Raw genomic sequence first — 23556 nt, 5'->3', positions numbered from 1 at the left:
TTGTATGGCACAGAAACGTTAGAGAATAACTAGCCAAAACAGTACATTTTGACAGCGTTTTTATTTTTTTGTATTTGTTTCATGGATCTAGCTGTCCAGATTCTCCTGCTGAAGCAGGAGGGTCGCTCCCTCGAGGCCGGTTATGAACTCTGCCTTTCCTGTTACGACCAAATGGACCATTGACACTCCTAATTGAGATTGTAAATAGAGTGTCAATGGTCCATCTGAGAGATAGGTGGCGGTAATGCAATCCGCCGTAAAGCAAGTAAAAGAAGATGATACCTCAGGTGCCTGCTGCTGTGAAGCATGTTCACTAGAGTTCTAACAGTTTAGACATTGTGTGAATCGGAGGTAAAAAAATAAAACAAAAAATATTTTGCAATATTTGTTAATTGAGCCTTTTCTTTTAAGTTTTAAACAGTTACTGTGCGCTCTTGAAGAGAGTTTCATTGTTTTGACTGTAGTAACCAAATGCAACACGCAGTTTGATTGCTGAATGGAGGATGACAGACAGCCGCAGTGGAAAGAAGAGTTTATGTGAACTTGAATTTAATTACTTAAATGTTCATCTATACCTCACATTGAACTCACATTTCAGAACACATGAAAAATAGTGCACAAATACTTTTTGATGATTTATCATGTTTATGACCTTTCATGGGGCTCAACAATAACACAGAATCGAATACGCACAATATCGGATTTGGACCAGCAGAAAATTCCTGTATCAGAGCAAGTATCAATCCTGAGTATCAGATCGATGCATCCCTAGTTTATTTATGTCATCTCTTCCATGGCAGCACAGTGTTGTTGTTTTTTCAAAGGACATGGGTTTAGGTGTCATTTTCACTAAGATGGAGATGACTAAAGTAGAGCTGTGGGTGGGATAAAAATGAGAAACAACAGAATTTTAAAAGAAAAAATAGAACTGCAAAATCTTAGGTGCTTCCTTAGGATTGCTGGATGGCATTGCCCTTGGCTATATGGCCAATTAAAGGCAGGGCTCTGAGTTCTGCACGGAAGCTGTGATTGAGCCAGCAGTATATAAAGGGGTTATAGCAGGTAGAGCTCATGGCCAGCCAGTGGAAGGTGAAGTACAGGGCATTGTTAGCCTGGATCACATTACTTGACAGCAGCACAATGTAACAGTTTAGAGGAAACCAGCAGACTGCAAAAACAGCCACCACTGCAATTAGCATTTTCAAAGTTGTCTTCTTCCTTCTGCGATGAGCAGCCGATTGAGCCAGCGTGACATCACCGACAGCATTCCGGAACCAGACCTTTTTGGCAACCACAAGGTACGATAAGGAGATAATTGCTAAAGGCAATACATAGAGCAGGACAAAGGTGGCAAGATCTAGATACTTCCAGAATAGATCGGAGGGGTGAGGAAAGCTGGGCAGACATACCATCCGTACTCTGTTATTGCTAAAAGAGGCAAGAAGAGAAATCTTTTAATATCACATTATTGTTAGAGTAATAGTTCACCCCAAAATGAAAATTTGCTGAACATTTACTCAACCCTCAGGATTTCCAAGATAAGTTTGTTTCTTCATTGGAAAAGAATTAGAGAAATTTAGCATTATATAATTTACAAGTGGATTCTCTACAGTGAATGAGTGCTGTTCGAATGAGAGTTCAAACAGCTGATAAAAACATCACAATAATCCACACAACACCAGTCCATTTTAAATCAGTTAATGTCTTGCTAAGTAAAAGGATGCATGTTTTAATTTAAATATCTCCACAATACATAATAACGCTTCCTCTAGTAAAAAAAAAAAAAAAAAATACAACGGGAGGCTTCACTAGACAAAACTTATCTCTATGAAGCACTTATCTCTCTTTCTCTTTCTCTAGGCCTGACTGCAAACACTTACAATGATTGGAATATATTTGAATTTAACTGAATTCCTTGTGCCCCTGCACTGAGAACAAAATATCCTTATGATGACGTCGTAACATTATCAGTGCTTAAAAGAAAGAAAGAATAAAAAAGAAAGAAAGATCATACACAAATTCGAAGCGCAGCAGTTTCTGGTAGATGGCATGAGGTAGAGAGAAGCAGGACCCCATGATCCAGATGACACCGATCCAGGCTATGCCCTGAAGCCGAGACATCCGCTGTTTCATTGGATGCATCACCACCTGATGGATAACAACAATCACCTATCATAATTTCACACTGGCACACTATGATTCACTAATTTTAACAGAAGTATGAAAAAACTATTCACGCTAAAGATTTCATTGTTAAGATGTTACAGATATCTGTGTTTATCTGTTTGTGAGAACACTTACTTGGTGTCTATCAATGGCGATAGCGACCAGCGTAAGAACGGAGACATGAACAGAACAATACTGTGCAAAGCGGCTCACATGGCACATCGCCTTCCCAAACACCCATGTACTGTAAACAAACCGAACCTGAGAGAACACATATGCAATAAAGTGGCCTTGGATAAAGATACATGTAAGAATTAAAAAGCACTCAGATGCTCACCCCCACACACTCACAGAGATATGAATCATGCACCTCCTCTGTATGGTCATCACTAAACAACTAAGAACAATGATAGAGATAACACACGCCAGAGTGAGTAAGCAGCATAACCATTTACTTAGGTTTTAACACCATTCAGTTCAAAATGTCCATATTTGAGAAAAAAATGTCAAGTAGACTGGGGTGCTTTGGGGGGGTGGCTCTAATTATCCCCATCAATGGCCCAGACTCATACTCTTTTACAAATGCTCAGTAGACAAAATAGAGTGATTATAAAACTGCTTGATATTATAATATTCTCAATGACAAAAAAGGATGCCCAAGAGGACAGCAGAAAATAAAATGTGTAAAAATTCTTAAACGTGCTCACTGAAAAAATATTACTTTGTGTTATAGCTAAATATATTAAATTAATCATCATAAATCTGCTTAATATCAAAAATCAAGGAGAACAACAATTTTCTAAGTAAAATGTACACATTTCTTTTTCAAGTAATTAGTGAACTGCGTGTAAAGTAACTCTTATTAATATGCAGAGCCGGACAGTAACGGAGTACATTTACTTGAGTACAGTACTTAAGTACTATTTTGAGGGATCTGTACTTTACTCGAGTATCATTTTTGGGGAGTACTCGTGACTTTACTCAAGTACATTTGAGAGGCAAATGTCGTACTCTTTACTCCGCTACATTTCTATCCATAACCGTAAGTACCCGTTACTTCTTCGGCCCCTTCCGCACAGAGACGGAGTTTAACCCAATCTAATCTTTTTTTTCCTCGTCTTAAGAAATATCCGCGTCCACACAAAACCACAAAACGATGTAGTATACATGCCAGACCAGCATGTGGCGCTGTAATTCTGCCACAGAGATACACTTAAAGCGGAGAAGAAGACATGGACTATGCTCATAAACCTCTTTGATAAATAAAATAAATACTCTTGATACTCAAGTGCTTTTAAAAACAAGTACTTCAGTACTTTTACTTAAGTACACAACTGACTGTAATACTTTTACTTGTACTTGAGTAAAATTTAGCAAGGGGTATATGTACTTTTACTCAAGTAATAAAGCTGTGTACTCTGTCCATCTCTGTTAATATGTACTTGTAATATTTACGTTTTATAGTCATTGCACATAAATCTACAATTATTGAGTAAACTTTAATCTAAAAGTATTGTGCACTTGAATCCGTGCATGCATCCTCACTTTAAATCAGGGTGCTTTCACACGCACTTTTATTGCACACCCAGGTTCAACTGACATCAGAGGTTTGGTACATTAGGATGATGTGAACGCGGTCTTCTGACCTCGGATGCATTGTTTTGTTTGATGACAATAACATATAGGGCTGCGCAGAGTAATTACTGTGCAAAGTGAGCAAACACGCATGAATAGAGGTAGCATAAACGTGAATCAGTCCCTCACCGACAGCACTTGGGAGGCTAAGGACTGAACATTCAGCTTGTAAAACCATGTGAAGGTTTTCCGAGAAGACCAGCTGGCTGCAAACTGTATATCTTTAATAGACATACCTCTCAACCACGCCCAGGAGGAGGCGATAGCCCTTGTTGAGTGGGCCCTAATGTGCAAAGGACATTCCAAACCTTGGCTCGTATAACAGCTGTGATAGCATCCACAATCCAGTGGGAAAGTCTTTGTTCTGATACGCCCAGACCCTTCACACAAACAGCTGGTCAGATTGCCAAAAGCTGGCCGAACGGTCAATTTAAATCTTCAAAGACCTGAAGGGGCACACCGAAATCGAGCGTCTGCATCACATGAGTTTGATGATTCAGAAGACAGAGCAGACATTGAAACACTCTGCGCTCTGAAGGGGGTAGATAGTGATTTAAGCACGTAGCCCGGTCTTGGCCGGAGAGTGACACTGCAGTCACTGGGTAAGAAACAAATACAGTCGCTATCCACAGAAAATGCATCTAAATCCCCTATGTATTTGGCCAAAGCGAGTGCAAGAAGAAATGCAGTTTGAGAGATAGCTTCTTCATAGCCATGGATGCTAAAGGCTTGAATAGTGGCTGTTAAAGAGCTCTTAACACCACCTCTAGGTACCGGGTAATGATTACCCACCCAGTGGGGAAAGAAACGAAGCAATAGCACCTACATAGACTTTCAGTGTTGATGGTAGACATCCACTATCCAGCCTGTACACGGAGCAAGCAGCTGGGTCGATATGAACATCAAGGTACCACAAACACTCCCCATTTTAGAGCATAGAAAAGTCTTGTGGAGGGTGCCCGTGCCTCCAACAGCGTGTCAAGCACACAAGAATACAGATCACTCAGATCCTCTGATATCCCTGAAGCAGCCATACATGAAGTCTCCATAACTCCGGGTTGGGGTGCCACACTGAGCCGCTCATTTAAGACAGCAGATCCTCCCTGATGATGATCGTCCAGGGTGGCACCACCAGCAGCTTTGTCAGATCCGGGAACCAAGGCTGGCTCGGCCAGTTCGGGGTGATGAGTGTCACCGAAGCCTCCTCCTACCTGATCTTTCATAACACCAGCGGCAATATCTTTATCGGAGGAATGGATACAGCCTGGCTGCTGGCCAGTGCGATGTCAGAGCTTCCCCTTACAGTGGGGATTGAGACAGAGAGAAGAACAGAGGGCAATACGGATTCTCGCTCTTGGCAAACAGGAGATGCAGCCTCCACTCTCCTTGAGGAATCCCCTTCCTCCAGAGCAATTCCTCCTCACGGATCAGGAGACCGGGGATGTGCGCTGCTCTGATGAAGAGAAAGTTACAGTCCGTCCATAGCAGGAGATTTGCTGCCTGCTTGTACAAAGCTTTGGATTGTACACCTCCTTGGTAATTTATGTACGAAACCACAGACATGTTGTCAGTGCAAATCAGTACATGTCGTTGTTCCAGCTGTGACCGAAAATCCTTTAGAGCTGTAGGATTATCCTTGAACAGTCCATTTCATTAAAAGAACCCAACACCGCATTCCACAGTTGGAAAAGATTTCTCTTTGCTCCCCAAACTTAAGACCAAATGGCCAAGAACCCCTGTGGTGACCCCAATGCATAAATCCCCAGCCTTATCAGGAATCAGGAAGGATGCTAAGGCATTCCTTTGGCCCAGGATCACCACAAACCTTAAACCAGGGAACACTCCAAAACCAATAGACTGAAATTTACCCACTTGTGGTTTAATACAAACAACGATCTCAAAATTGCTTCCAAATAGCTAAATTGATTACAAGTATTTTCCTCACATATATCTTAAGTATCATGTATTTTTTATTTAACCTGTGGAATTATTTCTGTGTGTTTAACTTTCATTACAGCCTATTCGTATGGATTTCTACCTCAGTCATAGGAACTAATCACCAGAAGTTGCCTCATACATGTGTATTCTCTGTATTATGCATGCTTTATATATTACTCAAGTTAATTTTGTCTGTTGAACACTTATCACGGCTAAATCCTTATTTATTTACACCTCAACTATGGGAAGTATATGTATTTTGGTACATACTTGATGGGTAAATGATTTCTATAATTTTGCTATAAAGTAGATGCATGTAGGATGCACCATATTTAAACTATTAAATTTGCTTATTAAAGTGTTTAAACTAAACTCCCGGAAGTTTGGACACACGCGATCACTTGGATATTACGCTAATAACATGCAAGAACCGGAGAACGGGGTGTAGGTCCTGCCCAAGACAGTATCTGATTGGCTGTCGCACTAAGAAGGACGGGTCAGATGGACACTCTTATAACCCAATGACAGGCTTTTTGCCTTTGCTTTTTGCCTTTGCTTTTTGCCCTGCTTGCAGTGACTTGGGCTCTTGCCTATGTTTTGTGCTGACCTTTCCATCGTCCAGCGTGCACTCTTCAAACCACCAAGAGCTCACTCAAAACTCATCAACTCTTCCGTAAGATCTTTTGCTGAACTTTGTCGCTCCAGACTTAGAGCAAACTCCGTTGAATAGCAACCCGCAATCCAGGAAGTCTCACGAACGGAGCACCACCCGGCAAAGCCATCCAACCACTCACCATCGAGTGCTGTCCCTCAGAACGCGCCATCGACCGACTGCCAGCCAATCAGCGCCAGAGATTCCGTCTCTAGCAACTTCCAGCAACGCGCCCACAGGAGCATCCAAACGCAAGTACACAATATCTCCTAATTCTGGCTGAAACTGGTGCAAATCTTATTAAGAAAACGTAGATTGATTCTCTCAGGTTGCGGTCAAGAAATAGTGTCTAACGCTAGACACTTGGGACTCCATTCACCCTCCGTTAATAACATCACTTTTCTCTGTCACTGTTTGAATGAATGTTTGTGTGTTTTCGTTTGTTTAGTTTGTGTGTATTAGAGTAGTTCAATAAAGCCTTGTTTGATTTTACATACCAGTGTCTTGTGCTGTGTGCTTACAAGTTACTGCCTTAAACTGTAGATTCTGTTACCTTGCTCATAATCAGTTATTATAATTTCTTGATATTATTACCGTAGGCCACGGGATAATATTTTGTCCAGAATTGATAAAATACCCTAACCTCAACTTATCGGTGGATGAATAGTTGATAAAGTGTTAAATATTAATTCTGAATAATTTGCATACTAATTCGGTTCTTATTCACTGTAATTCAATCCCCTTTGAGTTATATTGATCTTAATTCCCTTATTAATCTTACAGAGCTAATGTCTTTGGATGCGCCATTGAGTACTGCGGAGCTGTTGTTCGGCGGGGTGAGCAGCGCTACATTGACTGAGTGAGGATGAAAGAGCTCTTTTGTGCAAATGTAGGCATAATTTAATATGCCTTTTAAAATTTAGGCATAGTTTAAACACATTCATCAAACAAATTTGAACAATTTTGAGACAGCTTGTGATGCCTTGGGGCGGACAGGAGTCACGGGGCGGGCTCCTCCGCTTGCCATGGCACCTCTTCTCAGGTTCCTTTATAGTTTTCTTTGCTCATCCAGCTCCTGGTGAGGGGCAGCAGTGGTCACGGTAGCAGCTGCATGCCAGGAGGCCTTGCACTGTGATGAACCATGCACCAAAGAAAACCTTGACTCACTTTCGCATGCTTTTCTGCGCATCAGGTGACTCACTGCTGCTCTAAGGCGGGGGCCGCTTTACTGCTGGTGGGTGGGTGAGCAACTGAAGCGCTTAATACTCTGTTCATAGCAGGTCACCGCACTGAAGTGGGGGCTGCATATTGCCTTGAATGAGTGAGAGCGCTAAGTCCTCTACACACAGCAGCAGCTGATGTGGGGCTGGTATCACGTGAATGAGAGGGTGTCCTCTAAACATGGCAGACTGGTGATCCAAAGTGCCAAAATGATTTACACACATAGCAGAACGCTGCTCTGAGGCAGTCGGTATTTGCATGCGATTAGCATACTATGCGGCAATTGGCAAGTCATTTGGACTGGCGTGAGCCAATAGTACTTCAGGAAAGGTTGGAAGGGAAGGAGTTCCCATAACGGAGAAATGTCTCTGTGATGTCTCATGAAAATTCAAGAGGGATCCACTGAGCACCACGAAAACACTTTATAAATATTATCTTTCACGCTTTCCAGAGTATAAATACAAATGTGCACTGGAGCGTTTATCAGATCTGTTTCACCAATATCCTAATCAGGATCATCGCTAGTGGGGTGAAAGGTGGTAATGATTATAGGGGCTCACGGCAACTGCCCGAGACCAGAAATGAAATACGTTCAGGACAGTTGATGGGCCAGTGCTGGGCATGTCATAAAAACTTATCATTTGCACATTTTTGCATGTTGTTAATCCTTGCCAATTAAAACATTCAAAAAATTTTAATGCATTTAAACTGAGTACTCGTACGCTGCATTCGGTGCCTAAATCCTAAAGTGTCCACTTCTTCGCCGGGTCCTGTAGTACTGCATGCCTTTTGTCCTCCTCCCTTTCAGGAAGCAGGCCAGGAAAAACTGGTCCTCTCCACACACATTGGTCCAATTTTAAAATTTTGACTTGACATCTACTCTAGGGTTCCAAGTTCCCTCGCCTTGATGTGCTTACCAGACACACTTGACAGGGACTTGCTCATATGGCGCAGTGGGTATTCTCGTTCCCAAAGCTTTTCGTCTCCAGGTGACATATGTGACCATGGTTCCCTAAAAGGGAACGAGACGCTGCATCTTTCTGCCATACTCCCTGCACCCCTGCAGGCGCTCGCTTCTGCAGAAACTTTTATACTTCCTGGTTGCTTATGTACGCACGCTTCTCTGTTGGACTGATTTCATACATGCTTTAGAGCATGGTCTCGCCGGGGTATTTATCAAAGTGTTTCAACGCAGTGTCTCTTTCCCTTCGAGGAACAATGGTTACATATGTAACATGGAGACAATTTTCTTGTGCTTAACCCTAAAAAGGGCAAACCCATAAAAAGAGATCAGAAAATTTATTTATTGCTATTTTCCATCTTATTGGAACTCAAATAAATTCATGATTTTTTTCAAAACTTGACTCTTATATTTGATTTTAATGTTTGTATCCCCCAGGATACGCTGCGCCTTTGCGGGTATAAATTCACTGGAAACAGAACACTTGATCATCAATGCTTGTTACAGTATGGTTGTATTTCCTGAATGCTTTGGAGTACAGACCTTTTATAGGTCTCTTTTTAAAGAAGAAACATAGCAGATTATTGCTGAAGTAAAAGCATTTCAAAAAAAGAAAGAATAAAAAAGTTATAAAAGTTTAAGTTTACAGTAAAGATAATGTAGTATACTAATTGTTTTTATCTTATATAAAATACATATTTTAGGAAATATTTAGCACTCTAAAATTGCTATAAAATCAAAGCCATATATCTAAATTGCATTAACGGACGCTTTTATCCAAAGCTACTTACAGTGCATTCAGGCTATCAATTTTTACATATCATTTGTTCCCGGGGGAATCAAACCCACAACCTTACACTTGATAGCGCAGTGCTCTACCATTTGAGCTACAGGAACACTAACTTTGTTAAAAACTAATTATGTCTAACTGATTTATGTTCCAAATTTGAAGTTTATATCACAAAAATTTGATAAAATTGTGGTTCCTGTGAGATTTTGTTTGGGGACTATACCAAAAACAACCACTGGGTGACACCCAAACTCTACTGAATTTTTCTAATGCAGTTTTCTGTCACAAATCAATCATTTTGTCACAATATGACTTCTATTACAAAAGAGTCACCAAATATGGAATCTTGACTGTCAGACCTTTTCAACAATTTGTTGAACAACAAGTTTTGTCAAGATTACAAAAAGATCTGATTTTTTAAAACACAAGTCACAAAATCTCAGGGTCTATACACATATATATATGTATATATCTTGATTTATACCCCTAAAAGGGCAATGTATCCCCTGAGGTACAAACATTTAGAGAAAGATTACAAAAAATATAAGCATTTATTTTATACAATTTCAATGTAAACCTAATAAGCTAATGCTGAACAACAGCTTTTTAAGCAGGCAGGTCCCCTCCAATGTGTGTAAATATGTGAACTAGACCAACTTTTATTGGAAAGTGAGTATATTTCCCACTACAGGTGGCCATGCAGTTTTAAATGCTGCCCATGAGCTAAACAAAGAATGGAGAAACAAAAGCCGTCTCATCTTAATATTCACAACAAACACCCTTTCAAAATGAAAGCATTAAATGAGACTTACACTTTCACTGCTTCTCCCCACAGCTTCTCAAATGTTTGAATCCCCCAGGATACGTTACCCCTTTTAGGTAAGTTTGCCTTTCTGTTTCAGATTTCTGATTTGTAAAACATTGGTTCATGTGAATTTCGATAGTTTGATTCTTGTTTCCTTGATTCATTATACATTAACGTTCATTTTAATCACATACCCTCATTAAAGTTAACTTGCTTGCAGTCACAGTGGGTGATATTTCAGCGAAAATCTTTTCAATAGTTTAGAGATTCACACACTGTTTTTCGTTTAAAAACTTGAATGGAAATTAGGCTACTGTAAATTATTTACATTGTAACTGCTAGCTAGCTAACGTTACTAAATGAAAACAATCACATAGTATAACAAAACATTAGTTTATGTCTTTTCAACCACTCCCACTGACTTAATAGAATGAGTTTAGACCAATAACATTGTATTAATTTCATAAATTGTTGTGTTTTGTCGCTATGCTAAGCTAACACACTACCTAACCCTAAAGTACCTGTTGCCACCAGCAATTATGTTTTATAGGAATAATTTTGATTGATTTGTGTTTTTATGCTTCTTTATGATAGTATATTTAACTTGAACATTTAAATGTAAAGTCTCTCATGCAAGTCCAGTTTTATTAGTTAAATCTTTTATTTTGATCAAACAATCTGTAATTTGTTGGTTAAAAAGAGCAAAGTCTTATGAACAAATTTGCATCAATAGGAAGACTTTGGATAAACTGCAGAATAAGCCAGTGTGTAAACTGAGGACCATATAGAATGAGTGATTTGTCTAATTCTCATATTCAGGCAAGTATAAATCGAGATGCATAGATTTGCGTGATATAACATAACTGTTAAAACTGTCATTTGTTTGTGAACTAAATCTGCTGTAAAGGGTGATCTATTTAAGCCCACTGAAATGCTTGAATGCAGACACATCAGAATCAGGGCCTCTTAGGTCAAAACAAAACATTAAAATAACACAGATTTAAAGAAATAACTAATGCACGTTCAAATTCCCCACTGACATAACGTTAACCGTTTTATTAAAATGCTACCCATTTAGCCCTATCTGACGTCTGTTTATATTGTTTATCAACAGTATAAATGTTTACATTGTTTATATTAACTAGCCGAGTAGACAGATTTTCATACTGAAAATAAGTAAATATTGGTAGCTGATGCTAACTGTCTAGCTAACAAGTTTGCTGGTGCTACGTTGAGGTAATTTTTATAAAGTCCAAATATTTTTATTGAACCACCTAGATAGATTACATCTGGGGGGAAAAGAAAGGATGTGATGTTCAGAACATGGTAACTACAGTAATCATCAAAGTGGGAAGTGATGCCCTCTGGGGGCACTTGGCCAGGGGTGCTTTTACACCACAGACAAGGTTTGAGAAGAAAAAAATCATTATGAAAATATAATTCTATTTTCCTTAAAATGTTCTTCCTAACTTCAGGCATTATTCTCATGTCATTTATAACTGTGATGTTCTGCAAAACAACAAATTTTAACACACTTTTTTTCTTACTGGTGAAAATCTGATGCTCAAAAGTGATTCTGGAGCACAAAACCAGTCTTATGTCGCATTGTATGGGTCAAAATTATAGATTTTTCTTTTATGGCAAAAATGATTAGGATATTAAGTAAAGATCATGTTCCATGAAGATATTTTGTAAATTTCCTTCCGTAAATACATCAAAACATAATTTTTGATTATTAATATGCATTGCTAAGAACTTCATTTAGACAAATTTAAAGGTGATTTTCTCAATGTTTTGATTTTTTTTAGATTCCAAATAGTTGTATCTCAGCCAAATATCATTCTTTCCTAACAGCTTATTTATTCAGCCTTCATTTGATGCATAAATCTCAATTTTGAAAAATTTACCCTTATGACTGGTTTTGTGGTCCAGGGTCACAAATCAGTTCCTTTTCAGGAACTCGAGCTGCGTCGAAACGCTTTTGGGGAACGTCCCTGACGAGACCGACTCTGAATATCGTGTGCAATCAGTCCATCGGAAAGGCGTGACGTCACGGGCGGGGTGACGTAGCGACCAGGAAGCTATAAAAGCACGTGCCGTGCAGCTGGCTTCAGCTTCGAATCTGTCAGCAAGCGCTCTGTGTGTGCATGTCAAAGTCTGTCCTGTTGGTCCTATTTATTGTTGTCTGTCCCTTAGCCGTTAAAAGATCGCTAAAACAGCTCAATATGCCAAAACAAAAGCAAAAGACCTAACATATGAAGGGCGATTCCAAGCCACGTTATAGATTGTGTGTTCCTCCCTGCCCTCGCTACATTATGAGTGGGGATACACACAGTTTGTGCATGGCTTGCCTGGGATCGAAGCATGCTGAGTCGGCTCTCGAGGGGGCCGTCTGCCCGCATTGTGAACGAATGCCAATGCGGACGCTTCGATCCCGCAGGGCTCTCTTCGAGAAGTGAGCCTTCGCAAGCGTTCCTCGCGATGCTGGTTCCGCTTTCGCCGAGGCGAAGCCGCGCCGGCATTCGTTGGGTTCGCAGATCGATCTGCTGGAAGGTATGGAGACGGGCACGTCCTTATCTCCTACCGTTCCCACCAGATCTGCCTGATTCCGGGGTTTGGAAGCCCGAGCTTCGGCTCTTCCCCCCGAGCGTCGGGCTTGACGCTCTGCCTTTCTTTCTCCGAGGAGATTGACACGGAGGGCGTCGGCGAGCTTGTAGTTGCACAAACAAGTTGCATAAGCACAGTATAAAACAAACAGTGTCATTACGGGCAGCGTTAGTGAGCAGCTATTTAATCTCCGAGGGGATTAATATTGTTTGTGTGACTAAGCTATTCGCGCGCTGTCGAGGCAACGCGTGTATTACATCATTTTCAGTTTTGATGTGAATTTTTCCATACCTGACCGCGTGTCTGGTTATTTTAACTCCATTTAATAAGCAGGAGTTGGTTCTATCACTTCAATGTGTACTTTATCACAATCTAGACCGTGTTTACTTGTCTGATTGTTTGATTATTTTTAAATTCTGAGGAATATGACTCTGAGAAGTCAATATATCACTATATGTGTACTTTATCACAATCTAGACCGTGTTTACTTGTCTGATTGTTTGATTTCACTAAATTCTGAGGAATTTGGATTGCATTAGATTCTGAGGAATCGAATGACTGTTATCTATCACTTCAATGTGTATTGTATCACAATCCAGACCGTATTTACTTGTCTGATTGTTTGATTTCATTAAATTCTGAGGAATATAATGACAGTTATTTGACTCATGAAGTTAGATGTACTGGAGGGACTGCTGGGCGGGAGCAGCCCCCTCCGCGTACAAACAGTCACGACTACAGAGGGCAGCCCCTACTGGGGTAGAGCGGTGTCCACCTCATTACACGGTGCCCGTCTCACCTCAGTGCCCTCGGGAGGTGGGTCTGCCAACCCTGCCGGAGTTTCAGGGTGCAGCGGCCTCCAGCGAGCACTACTCAGTTATTTCCGCCCGTGAGCGTAGCGGAGCTGGGATGCTCGCCTCCCCTTCGGGGGTCTCTTACTCCAGAGATCAGTCTCGAGAGACTGATTCCCGTAGTACATTAGCTAGCAGCGTGGAAACTACTGCCAATGTATCTCAATGGGTCCTGCGCACAGTGGAAAGACAATAGTCGGCCTCCTGCAGGCTCTGGTTATGGAACAAAAAGTGAATACCCTTTTTAGGAAGGAGGCCATCGAGGTGGTCCCTCCTCTAGTCAGGGAGTCCGGGTTTTATAGCCGGTATTTCATAGTTCCAAAGAAGGATGGGGAGTTGCGTTCGATCTTAGACTTATGTCATCTAAACCTCTCAGTAATGTCACTGAAGTTCAAAATGCTCACTGTCAAACAGATTGTAGCTCAAATCAGATCCGAGGACTGGTTTGTCACAATAGATCTCGAAGACGCGTACTTCCATATCCATCCTTCCACAACACAGGAAGTTTCTGAGGTTCGCTTTCGGGGGCAAAGCTTATCAATATCGAGTACTTCCCTTTGGCCTCGCACTCTCACCCCGCACGTTCACGAAATGTATGGATGCGGCTCTGGTATCCCTCCGTATGCAGGGCATCCGCATTCTAAATTATATCGACGATTGGTTGATCCTAGCTCAATCAGAGCAGATGGCGGCTCGACATCGAGATGTCGTTCTCGCACACATGGGGGAGCTGGGTTTGAGACTAAACGCCAAGAAGAGTGTACTTTCTCCAGTTCAGAGAACCACCTATCTAGGCGTAGTGTGGAATTCGACCACGATGCAGGCACGCTTGTCTCCTGCTCGGATCGAGTCGATCCTCACATCAGTCGAGAGAGTCAAAGAAGGCCAGTCACTCACTGTCAAACAATTCCAGAGATTGTTAGGGCTGATGGCAGCTGCGTCCAACGTGATACCTTTTGGCCTGCTGTACATGAGACCCCTACAGTGGTGGCTCAAGTCCAAGGGCTTTTCCCAGAGGGGAAATCCACTTCGAGTTATCAAGGTCACGCGGCGGTGCCTTCGTGCCTTAGACATGTGGAGGAAACCTTGGTTCTTGAATCAGGGCCCGGTGCTGGGAGTTCCTTGTCGCCGTGTAACGCTAGCGACAGATGCGTCCCTCACCGGTTGGGGTGCGGTCATGAGCGGCCACCCTGCCCGCGGTCTGTGGAGTGGTCGCCATCTAACATGGCACATCAATTGCCTAGAGATACTAGCGGTCTATCGAGCATTGAAATATTTCCTCCCAGACCTGAGAGGTCACCATGTGTTGGTGCGCACCGACAACACATCAGTGGTCTCTTATATCAATCACCAGGGGGGTCTGCGTTCGCGCCCCTTGTACAAGCTGGCACACCAGATCCTTCTGTGGTCCCAGGGCAAACTCCTCTCGATCAGAGCAGTGTATATTCCTGGGAGATTGAATGTGGGAGCAGACATACTGTCGAGACAGGGGCCGAGGCCCGGGGAATGGATGCTTCACCCCGAGGTGGTGAAGCAGATATGGAGAGTATTTGGCACAGCCCATGTGGACCTCTTTGCGACTCAGGAGACATCGCAATGTCCCCTCTGGTTCTCTCTAGTTCATCCAGCTCCTCTGGGACTGGACGCTATGGTACAGACCTGGCCGAGGCTTCGTCTGTACGCTTTTTCCCCCTATCGCTCTGCTCCCGGGAGTTCTGGCGAGAGTACGCCGGGACGGGGCCCGTCTATTACTAGTAGCCCCGTTCTGGCCGGGCCGAGTATGGTTCTCTGATCTAGTCTCGCTCCTCGACGGCTCTCCGTGGGAGATACCGATCAGGACAGACCTACTCTCACAGGCGCAGGGCACGATAGTTCACCCTCGCCCGGAGTTGTGGAAGCTGTGGGTGTGGCCCCTGAGGGGGCACAGCTGTTAGCAGCTGGTCTCTCAACCGAGGTTGTTGAGACCCTACTCCAATCCAGAGCTCCCTCTACGAGGAAACTGTACGCCCTGAAGTGGGAGCTCTTCACTTCATGGTGCAGAGACCGCCAGCTTGACCCAGCAGACTGTCCAGTTGGTACAGTTCTGGAGTTTTTACAAGCCAGGCTCTCTGCGGGGTTATCCCACTCCACCTTAAAGGTTTACGTGGCGGCCATAGCTGCTTTCCAGGTCCCTTTCAATGGTCAGTCAGTGGGTAGACACCCCCTAGTTACACGTTTCCTCCGCGGTGCGCTGAGGCTGAGACCTCCAGTACGATCCCGTGTTCCCCCCTGGGATTTGGTTGTGGTTCTAGAGGCTCTTTGTAAAGCTCCATTCGAGCCAATACAAGATATCTCAGATAGACATCTGACACTTAAAACTGCCCTGTTACTGGCAATCACCTCTCTAAGAGAGTTGGAGATCTTCAGGCCCTTTCGGTGGCCCCTACTTACTTAGACTTTGCCCTTGGTATGGCCAAAGCATTCTTATACCCTCGAGCGGGTTACGTTCCGAAGGTTCCCTCTGTTACACCACAACCTATTGTACTGCAGGCCTTCTGTCCTCCTCCCTTTCGGGAGCCAGACCAAGAGAAGCTAAACGGTATGTGTCCAGTGCGAGCACTGGACGCATACGTCCACAGAGCTGCCCTGTGGAGAAAATCAGACCAATTGCTTGTTTGCTACGGTCCTTCTAACAAGGGTTCTCCTGCCACCAAGCAGACCCTTAGTCGTTGGATAGTCGAGGCTATCAACGTCTCCTATGAGTCCTCTGGTCTTCCCCCTCCTTTGGGGGCCAAGGCTCACTCTACTCGGAGTATGGCGGCCTCCAAGGCCTTCTCAGCAGGTGTGTCCCTCTTGGACATCTGCAACGCTGCGGGGTGGTCCACGCCCTCCACATTTGTCCGATTTTACGATCTTGACATGCGAGCCACGCCGGGCTCTTCTGTTCTCTCGTCTTAGCTGTGCTCTTTTGACTACACACTAAGCAGGGATTTGGAAGTCTGGCAGCGTGGGCACATCGTTCCCCAAAAGCGTTTCGACGCAGCTCGAGTTCCTGAAAAGGAACGTCTCAAGGTTACTTATGTAACCCTAGTTCCTTGAAGGAACGAGACGCTGCGTCGCAGAGCCATACTCCCAGCACCCCTGCCGGCGCTTGCTTCCCTACTCGAAGCTGAAGCCAGCTGCACGGCACGTGCTTTTATAGCTTCCTGGTCGCTACGTCACCCCGCCCGTGACGTCACGCCTTTCCGATGGACTGATTGCACACGATATTCAGAGTCGGTCTCGTCAGGGACGTTCCCCAAAAGCGTTTCGACGCAGCGTCTCGTTCCTTCAAGGAACTAGGGTTACATACGTAACCTTGAGACGTTTTCTCTTAGGTACATTGCAGTGGAAGCTTCACAGTGAACATTAATACATCACTCTCTTCAGCGTAGTCCATATCAGCAACAAAAATATATCTTGATTTCATATAGTGGTTATTTTGAAAAAATTCCAGGTATTTTGAGTGATAGGATTATAAAAAAATATGTTCTAACATAAAGTTAAATTAAGTAGCCTATATAAAATTGCCAAATAAATCTATCTATCAGTACTTTTTTACTTAACTCGAGTAAAATTGAAAAAGGAGTACTTTTACTTTTACTGGAGTAATATTTTATTATAAGTGTTTGTACTTTTACTCAAGTCCTTGATTTGTGTACTTTGTCCACCACTGGTAATGGAGAAAAGCAGACACTTGAAGTAGCATTCAGTCATGCTTTATTTTTTATATTTTCAATAGACATAAATATTACCAGTGGAGACTTGCATGTTGATTAATGATTTAATGAGTTTTTACTGAATACACTTTTAAAAACCTGTGTCCAGACTTTAGTTGGTCATGTAAATGTGACTGATTCACTTTTATTATTATGTTAAAAATTAAAAAATTAATTGTATTTTAGTTGTGTGATTTGTGATAAAGGTATAGACCAGAGTTTCTCAACTCTGGCGCTTGAGGTCCATGCTCCTGCAGAGTTTAGCACTAAAGGCTATTCCCTTTCATAGGTTCACTTCAATGCTGCGATGACGTCATCACTATGGGAACACCTCCGGTGTGATGAATGTCTGAAACCCTTATACCATCACGCCAATTTATTGGCCAATAGTGCTTAGCACCGCCCCGAGCATACATCACCTATGCTCATATATGCGTGCTGTGCGCTATTTCATCAAATTTTAATTCCTTCAGGAAGCAAATCATCTGTTGTCCATCGTAAAGAGATTCTTGTGTTCTAAGCCATCTATTTATATAGAGCAGTAATTCTCTAAGATGGACACAATGACTTTTCGGGTATGTATGGATGTATGTTACACAGACTCACAAGGAAACAGAGAGGAAGACCACTTTACGGCCCTTGTCTATGGTTGTATCCATGATATCTGTGTTTTAAAATAAGTTGTTCTCTGGGCGCACTCTCTTTCTGAGGAAGGAGAGATGTTTGTTCAACTCCCGCTGTTCCAGTTCTGCAGTTGCCGAGGTGCCGCACAAGCTCGACGCTTGGGGTGACAGCGATGAGCACGAGTATACAGAGAGTGAGAGAACAGAATTAATCATTTTCTCTCTCGCTCTCTTCCCAGGACTGCATCCGTTCAGAAGAGTGTCTCGTGAGTAAGGTGATTCGTCAAATTTGAGTCCCGCTCCAGAAGCTCATAATCGATTCTTTCGGCTGCGGACTGGATAATGCATACTCTACATCAGACTCGGGCTCTCGGGCGCTGAGCTACTTTGTAAATGAGTTCACGTGTAAGAGTATCTCTTATGGCAAGCTATTAATGCTCACCATGGTCAGCCTACTTCATATGATTGATGCAGCGCTTTTGCTACCAGCACTCACTTCACATGAATGGCTGCATTATATGACTACAGCATACATTATTGTGCACTTGAGATGTTGGGTGCTTCATGCTACCAAGTAGTGGTTTGCATGACTAATTACTCTGTTCTTTTCAGCTGTTGCATTGAGTTGGAACTGTGTATGAATGTGGGCAACCTACAAGTTTGTTTGCCTCTCTATCAGCTGTTCCACCGCATGTTGCATTTCAGACTGATTTTGACCATTCTCCGTGCCTTAGCTTTGGAGATTGAGAGGATAGCCCTAAACCCATTGAAGTAGGGTCTATGTTGACATCCAAGTCCCCACTCTGTGATTGGGGCTGGCATGCCTGATTTTAGTATCCATTCCTGTTTCAGAGGTTTTTCCCGCAACTCAGGTGTCTCTGGGCCTCAGGCTGTCACACCATCCAGCTTCTTTGGTTGATTGGATTTGCATCACCTTACATTGTGCTTGGAGTAAGCAATGTCAAGATGCTGACGCAGAAGTTCATCCTGTCTCTTATCTGAACCGGAGATTCGTTTGTGACCATTGATCTAAGGATGCGTACTTCTGCATCCAGATCATCAAGAGACACAAGAAGTTCCTCAGGTTTGCTTTTGGAATAAAGCTTGCCAATACTCTATTCTTCTACTGAACTTGCCTCGAACGCAAGGTGAATGGATGCGTCTCTTGCCCTGTTGTGGCGGGGTGTCTGTTTTGAGTTAACTTGATGATTGGCTGAAATTAGCTCAATCACACAAACCATTTGGAGCAGCGTTCTGGCACTCAAATGGTTCTTACCCAATTGAGTGGTTGTCACATTAGATCAAGGACTGAAAACACGGTTGTGGTCTCATACATTGGTGAGAGAGGATTACGCTCTTGGCCCTGTGCAGGTTGGTGGGCGTGTTCTTCTTTGGACACAGACCTGGTTCCTGTCGACCAAAGCAGTTCATGTCCTGGGTCACCTGAACTCAGGAGCGGAGTTACTCTTGAGGCCAAGTTTAGAGAATGGAGAGTCTCATATGGCAGAGGTTTGGCCGAGTGGAAGTTGATCTGTTTGCTTAGAGCATGCGCATTGCCTGCTCTGGTTTCCTTGTCTCCTCCGTCGCCTCTGGGTGTGGACACTCTAGCCCAAGAATGGCCCAGGATCAGTCTTATGCTTTCCTGTTGACCCATTTGCTTCCAAACTTTGTTCAGAGTAAGGTTGGTCAGAGTCATCTGGACATCTGTTGTTGGTGGTGCCGTTATGGCCCACTCGTACATGGTTCTCAGAATTGGTCAGTCTGTTAGCCAACCCCCTTGGGAGGCTCCCCTCAGACATGACCTTCTGACTCTGGGCATTTTTTGGACATTGCCATCAGGATTTTTGGAACTAATGGGTGTGACCCTTGAGCAGAGTTGTCATCTGTTCAGGTCTCTTGGCAGAGATTACAGACACTATTCTTAATTCTGGGCTCTCTCCACAATGTAACAATACACAATGTTATGTGGCTGCCATATCAGCTGAGCATTACCCATAGAGGTGTTTCAGCAGGATGACACCCTCTAGTTTCCCGTTTCATGCAGGGATGAAATGGCTTAGGGCATTTCGCCCAGCACAGATTCCTTTTTGATACTATATGTTTCATTTGAGCCGTTTAAGTCTGTCAGATAACTTTGGAATCTTAAGCAGTTTTTCTGGTAATCCTATACTCTATTAGAGGACTGAGGATCTGCAGGCTCTGCCAGCTCCTCTTGTATGGATTTTCCCTCAAGGTTGGTTAAGTCTTACTGCTTCCTAGTCCTAGTTAATCGTAGGCTGCTTTGACTCAGTTTCGCCTTCACAGCAAGTGGCTGGAGGCTTTCTCCCCTGCTATGCGGAGTCGGATAGTGACTATATCTTTAGTCTATAAGGTTTGACTTCGCCTCTAAAGGTGTGTGCTGGTTCTACAAGAGCAATGGCTTCTCTCAAGCTCTCTTTAAAGAGCCTTATATAGGAGATGTCTGTGCTGTGGCAGGTTATTCCTCTCCTAGCACTTTCATCAAGTTCTATTTGTCTGGAAGTGAGGATGACTCTTGGCTCCTAGTTCTCTTCCACTTGAACAGACTCTTTCCTATGTCTTCCAGCTATCTTAGGTACGTCAGGCATGATGGTATAGTGTTCCCTTAGCGATGACGTCATCGCAGCATTGACGTGAACCAATGAAAGGGAACATCTCAGTTACATATGTAACATTGGTTCCCTAAATAGGGAACGAGATGTTGCGATGCTGGCCTTCGATGCTGGCCTTCTATACTTTCGATAGCGCTTCCTTCGTCATAGAGTCAAATCTGATAAAATAGTGTGCACCATGCATATATGAGCACACATGACGTATGCTCGGGGTGGTGCGAAGCGCTATTGGGTCAATAAATTGGCGTATAAGGGCTTCAGACATTCATCACACCGGAGGTGTTCCCATAGCGATGGCGTCATCGCAACATCTCGTTCCCATTCAGGGAACCAAGGTTACATACGTAACCAAGATGATTGTTATAAATATAACATGTAAACCGCATCTCTTCTCCAGTGTCCACGGGCATGTTGCTTGTGTAACCCGCAGACCATGGCAAAAGCTGAAGAAGAAGCATCAGCCGTGATGACGGCAAATAAATATCAAAGAACAGATAATTTATTCAAAACTACAAAAAAGAGATGACAACTGAACAGCAGAAGATGGCATTCTTTCAATCTCCACAAGGACTTGTACCAGAACAACTGTTTGTCATGGAAAACAAAGTGATGTAATGCTAAATTTTATAATAAATGATTAGATACTTGTTCTTTGCTTTGTTTTATTTTTTACATTAAAATATATTAAAGTGCAAAACACACACAAAACTAACAAATACATACGGAGGGAAAGGTACTAGCTGACCAATCACTGTGCTTGCACTCCACATAGAGTTGACACGCTGTGACATTTTTGGAGAGGTGCACGTCAGGCTACGCTGCAGCCTGCATGTACTATGCACAACCTACAGCGTAGCTACTGTACGGTGTAGTTTTGACGCAGAAGAATAAATCAGCCTTAACACTGCCTGTTACTCTCTAGAAATCCTGAAGATCTTGATGAGCTTGTTCAGATGTGTTCGAATAGGGAAATGGTGTTAAACTCGGAATGTGAACCTCGAGAGCTAAAGTTGAGAACCCCTGACAAAATTAATCAATCATATTAATCAATAAGAAATTAGCAATGTTTACATAATCATAGGGAGTAATATATATTCATAAAATTAAGTAAATGGGAAGTCTCAAAAAAAAAAAATGTATATATATATATTTTTTTTTTAGACTTCCCATTTACTTAATTTTATGAATATTGAGTAAATCTTAATATTTACTTAAATACATAAGATAAAGTCTTATGTATTTAAGTTCTTATGTATTTAAGTAAATATTAAGATTTACTAAATATTTTGATAAATTCAAGGTTCCTGTCTATAAAATAATAAATAAACCTTACTTAATTAGTTTATAAAAAACTTCAAAAACAAATTAACAAAGTACTTAAGAGTGCAATTAGATATAATTTCTTCATGAATTTTAAGTTTGTAAGTATTTTTAATAATAGCAACTAAGTTGTAATTAATATTAGAGTAGTAAAATTTACTTAAAATGTGTGAGGATTTTTTTCAAGTAAATTTGACTTTTTCAGTGATTAATATCAACAAAATTTTTTGGTACATTTGACCTGAACAAAACAATTACGCCTATCATTGAAATAAAAAAAAAACCAAATAAATATTTTTATTGTCAAATTACGATCACACTGACTTAAATTTATAGTATAATGACATTTTGCATATGAATATGAACACAATTTCAGCCTTTAGTTTTTAATTCAAAGGACAGTTACATATTAACTGTAATGTAACTGTAACTGTTTGTGATCTCCACAAACATCACAACGACTTAAATGTTTCATAGCATAGAAAATAATTTTTTTATTGTATTGTTTAATTTATTTTGAATAAATTCCAGACCCAATAACAACATTTAGATTTTGAAAGGCATAACAAAGTAACAAGAGTAAAACTTTAATAGCCTATCTGTATTTTAACCATAAAAAAATCAAAATATAGTGTTTTCATATTTAAATAAATCAATGAAGCTTGTGGAAACTTACCAGTGTAAAAGGCGTGTTGAGGAGAGTTATAAGAATGTCAGCAATGGCTAAATTAATGATGAACAAACTTGTCACTGAGTGCATCCGTTTATTCTTAATAACAACGTGACAAACCACCACATTTCCGAACAGCGAGATGATGATAATAACGGAATATGCGACGACGAGCAGCGCTCTGATGGTCGGTCTTTGGGATTCAGACTCGTAATTCGCTCCTCTGTCGTACATAGCGTCCAAAGAGAAATTAAAATACATGGAGAAATTCTGCAAGATATAAAACTGCGAAAATAAATCCACAGAGGTGTTTCTGAATGTCATCGTTAAGATGCAGGTGCCGTGTCAAAAACACTAAAGCGCAGTTCTGATCTACTTCTGGACAGTTTGGTGGTGTCTGAGTCAGCCTTCTAGCCAAACCGTGGAGCACATCGTCAAGTGAAGCGGCTGGGCGATAGTCACAGTTAATGCATCTCAAGTCTGTGATCAATCCCAGTCTTCACTCTAACCACCTCACACACGCAAGCGCACCCACGCACGCAAGCGTGACACACAAATTATATTATTTTATTTGGATCCAAAAAAAAAGATTCCAAATACCTTGGTAAGTTATTTTGCAAGATGACAGGTATGCATGGCTCACATACATTCACAAGTCCTTATATTTATAACATTTTACACTCAAATCCTTGGTGGCTAATTCTGCACAAGAACGTCAATACCACCCTTTTTTTTTCGATTTGTCCTTCAAAATAATAATAATGATAATCAGACACTTAAAATAGAAATATTATCAGGAACAATTTCTCTCATATTTTACATTCACTTAAATTAATTGAAAATTAAGCTTATATTGGATGTGGATATTGCCTTATGTCAACAGAGGCATGGCACGTTGGGCTTGGTTTCAGGTAAAGACGCAAACGACTTTTATTTCTGCCTTTTAGGCC

At 41.9% G+C, this 23556-nt stretch overlaps 1 protein-coding gene across 1 annotated transcript; it reads right to left on the bottom strand.

Moving 5' to 3' along the window:
- Positions 1–431: 431 nt before the first annotated feature.
- Positions 432–23044, bottom strand: LOC132131160 (G-protein coupled receptor 83-like). The gene is made up of 4 exons (XM_059543151.1): positions 22613–23044; positions 2302–2427; positions 2015–2148; positions 432–1428 (listed from the first exon to the last, which is right to left on the bottom strand). The coding sequence occupies exons 1-4, from the start codon at positions 22928–22930 to the stop codon at positions 951–953; spliced, it is 1056 nt and encodes a 351-aa protein (XP_059399134.1). The 5' UTR covers positions 22931–23044; the 3' UTR covers positions 432–950.
- Between the last annotated feature and the right edge of the window lie 512 nt (positions 23045–23556).

This window comes from Carassius carassius, chromosome 4 (assembly GCF_963082965.1).
Source record: "Carassius carassius chromosome 4, fCarCar2.1, whole genome shotgun sequence".
Classification (NCBI taxonomy): domain Eukaryota; kingdom Metazoa; phylum Chordata; class Actinopteri; order Cypriniformes; family Cyprinidae; genus Carassius; species Carassius carassius.
The sequence above is the reverse complement of the archived record's forward strand: the minus strand, read 5'-3'. Positions and strand labels throughout refer to the sequence as shown.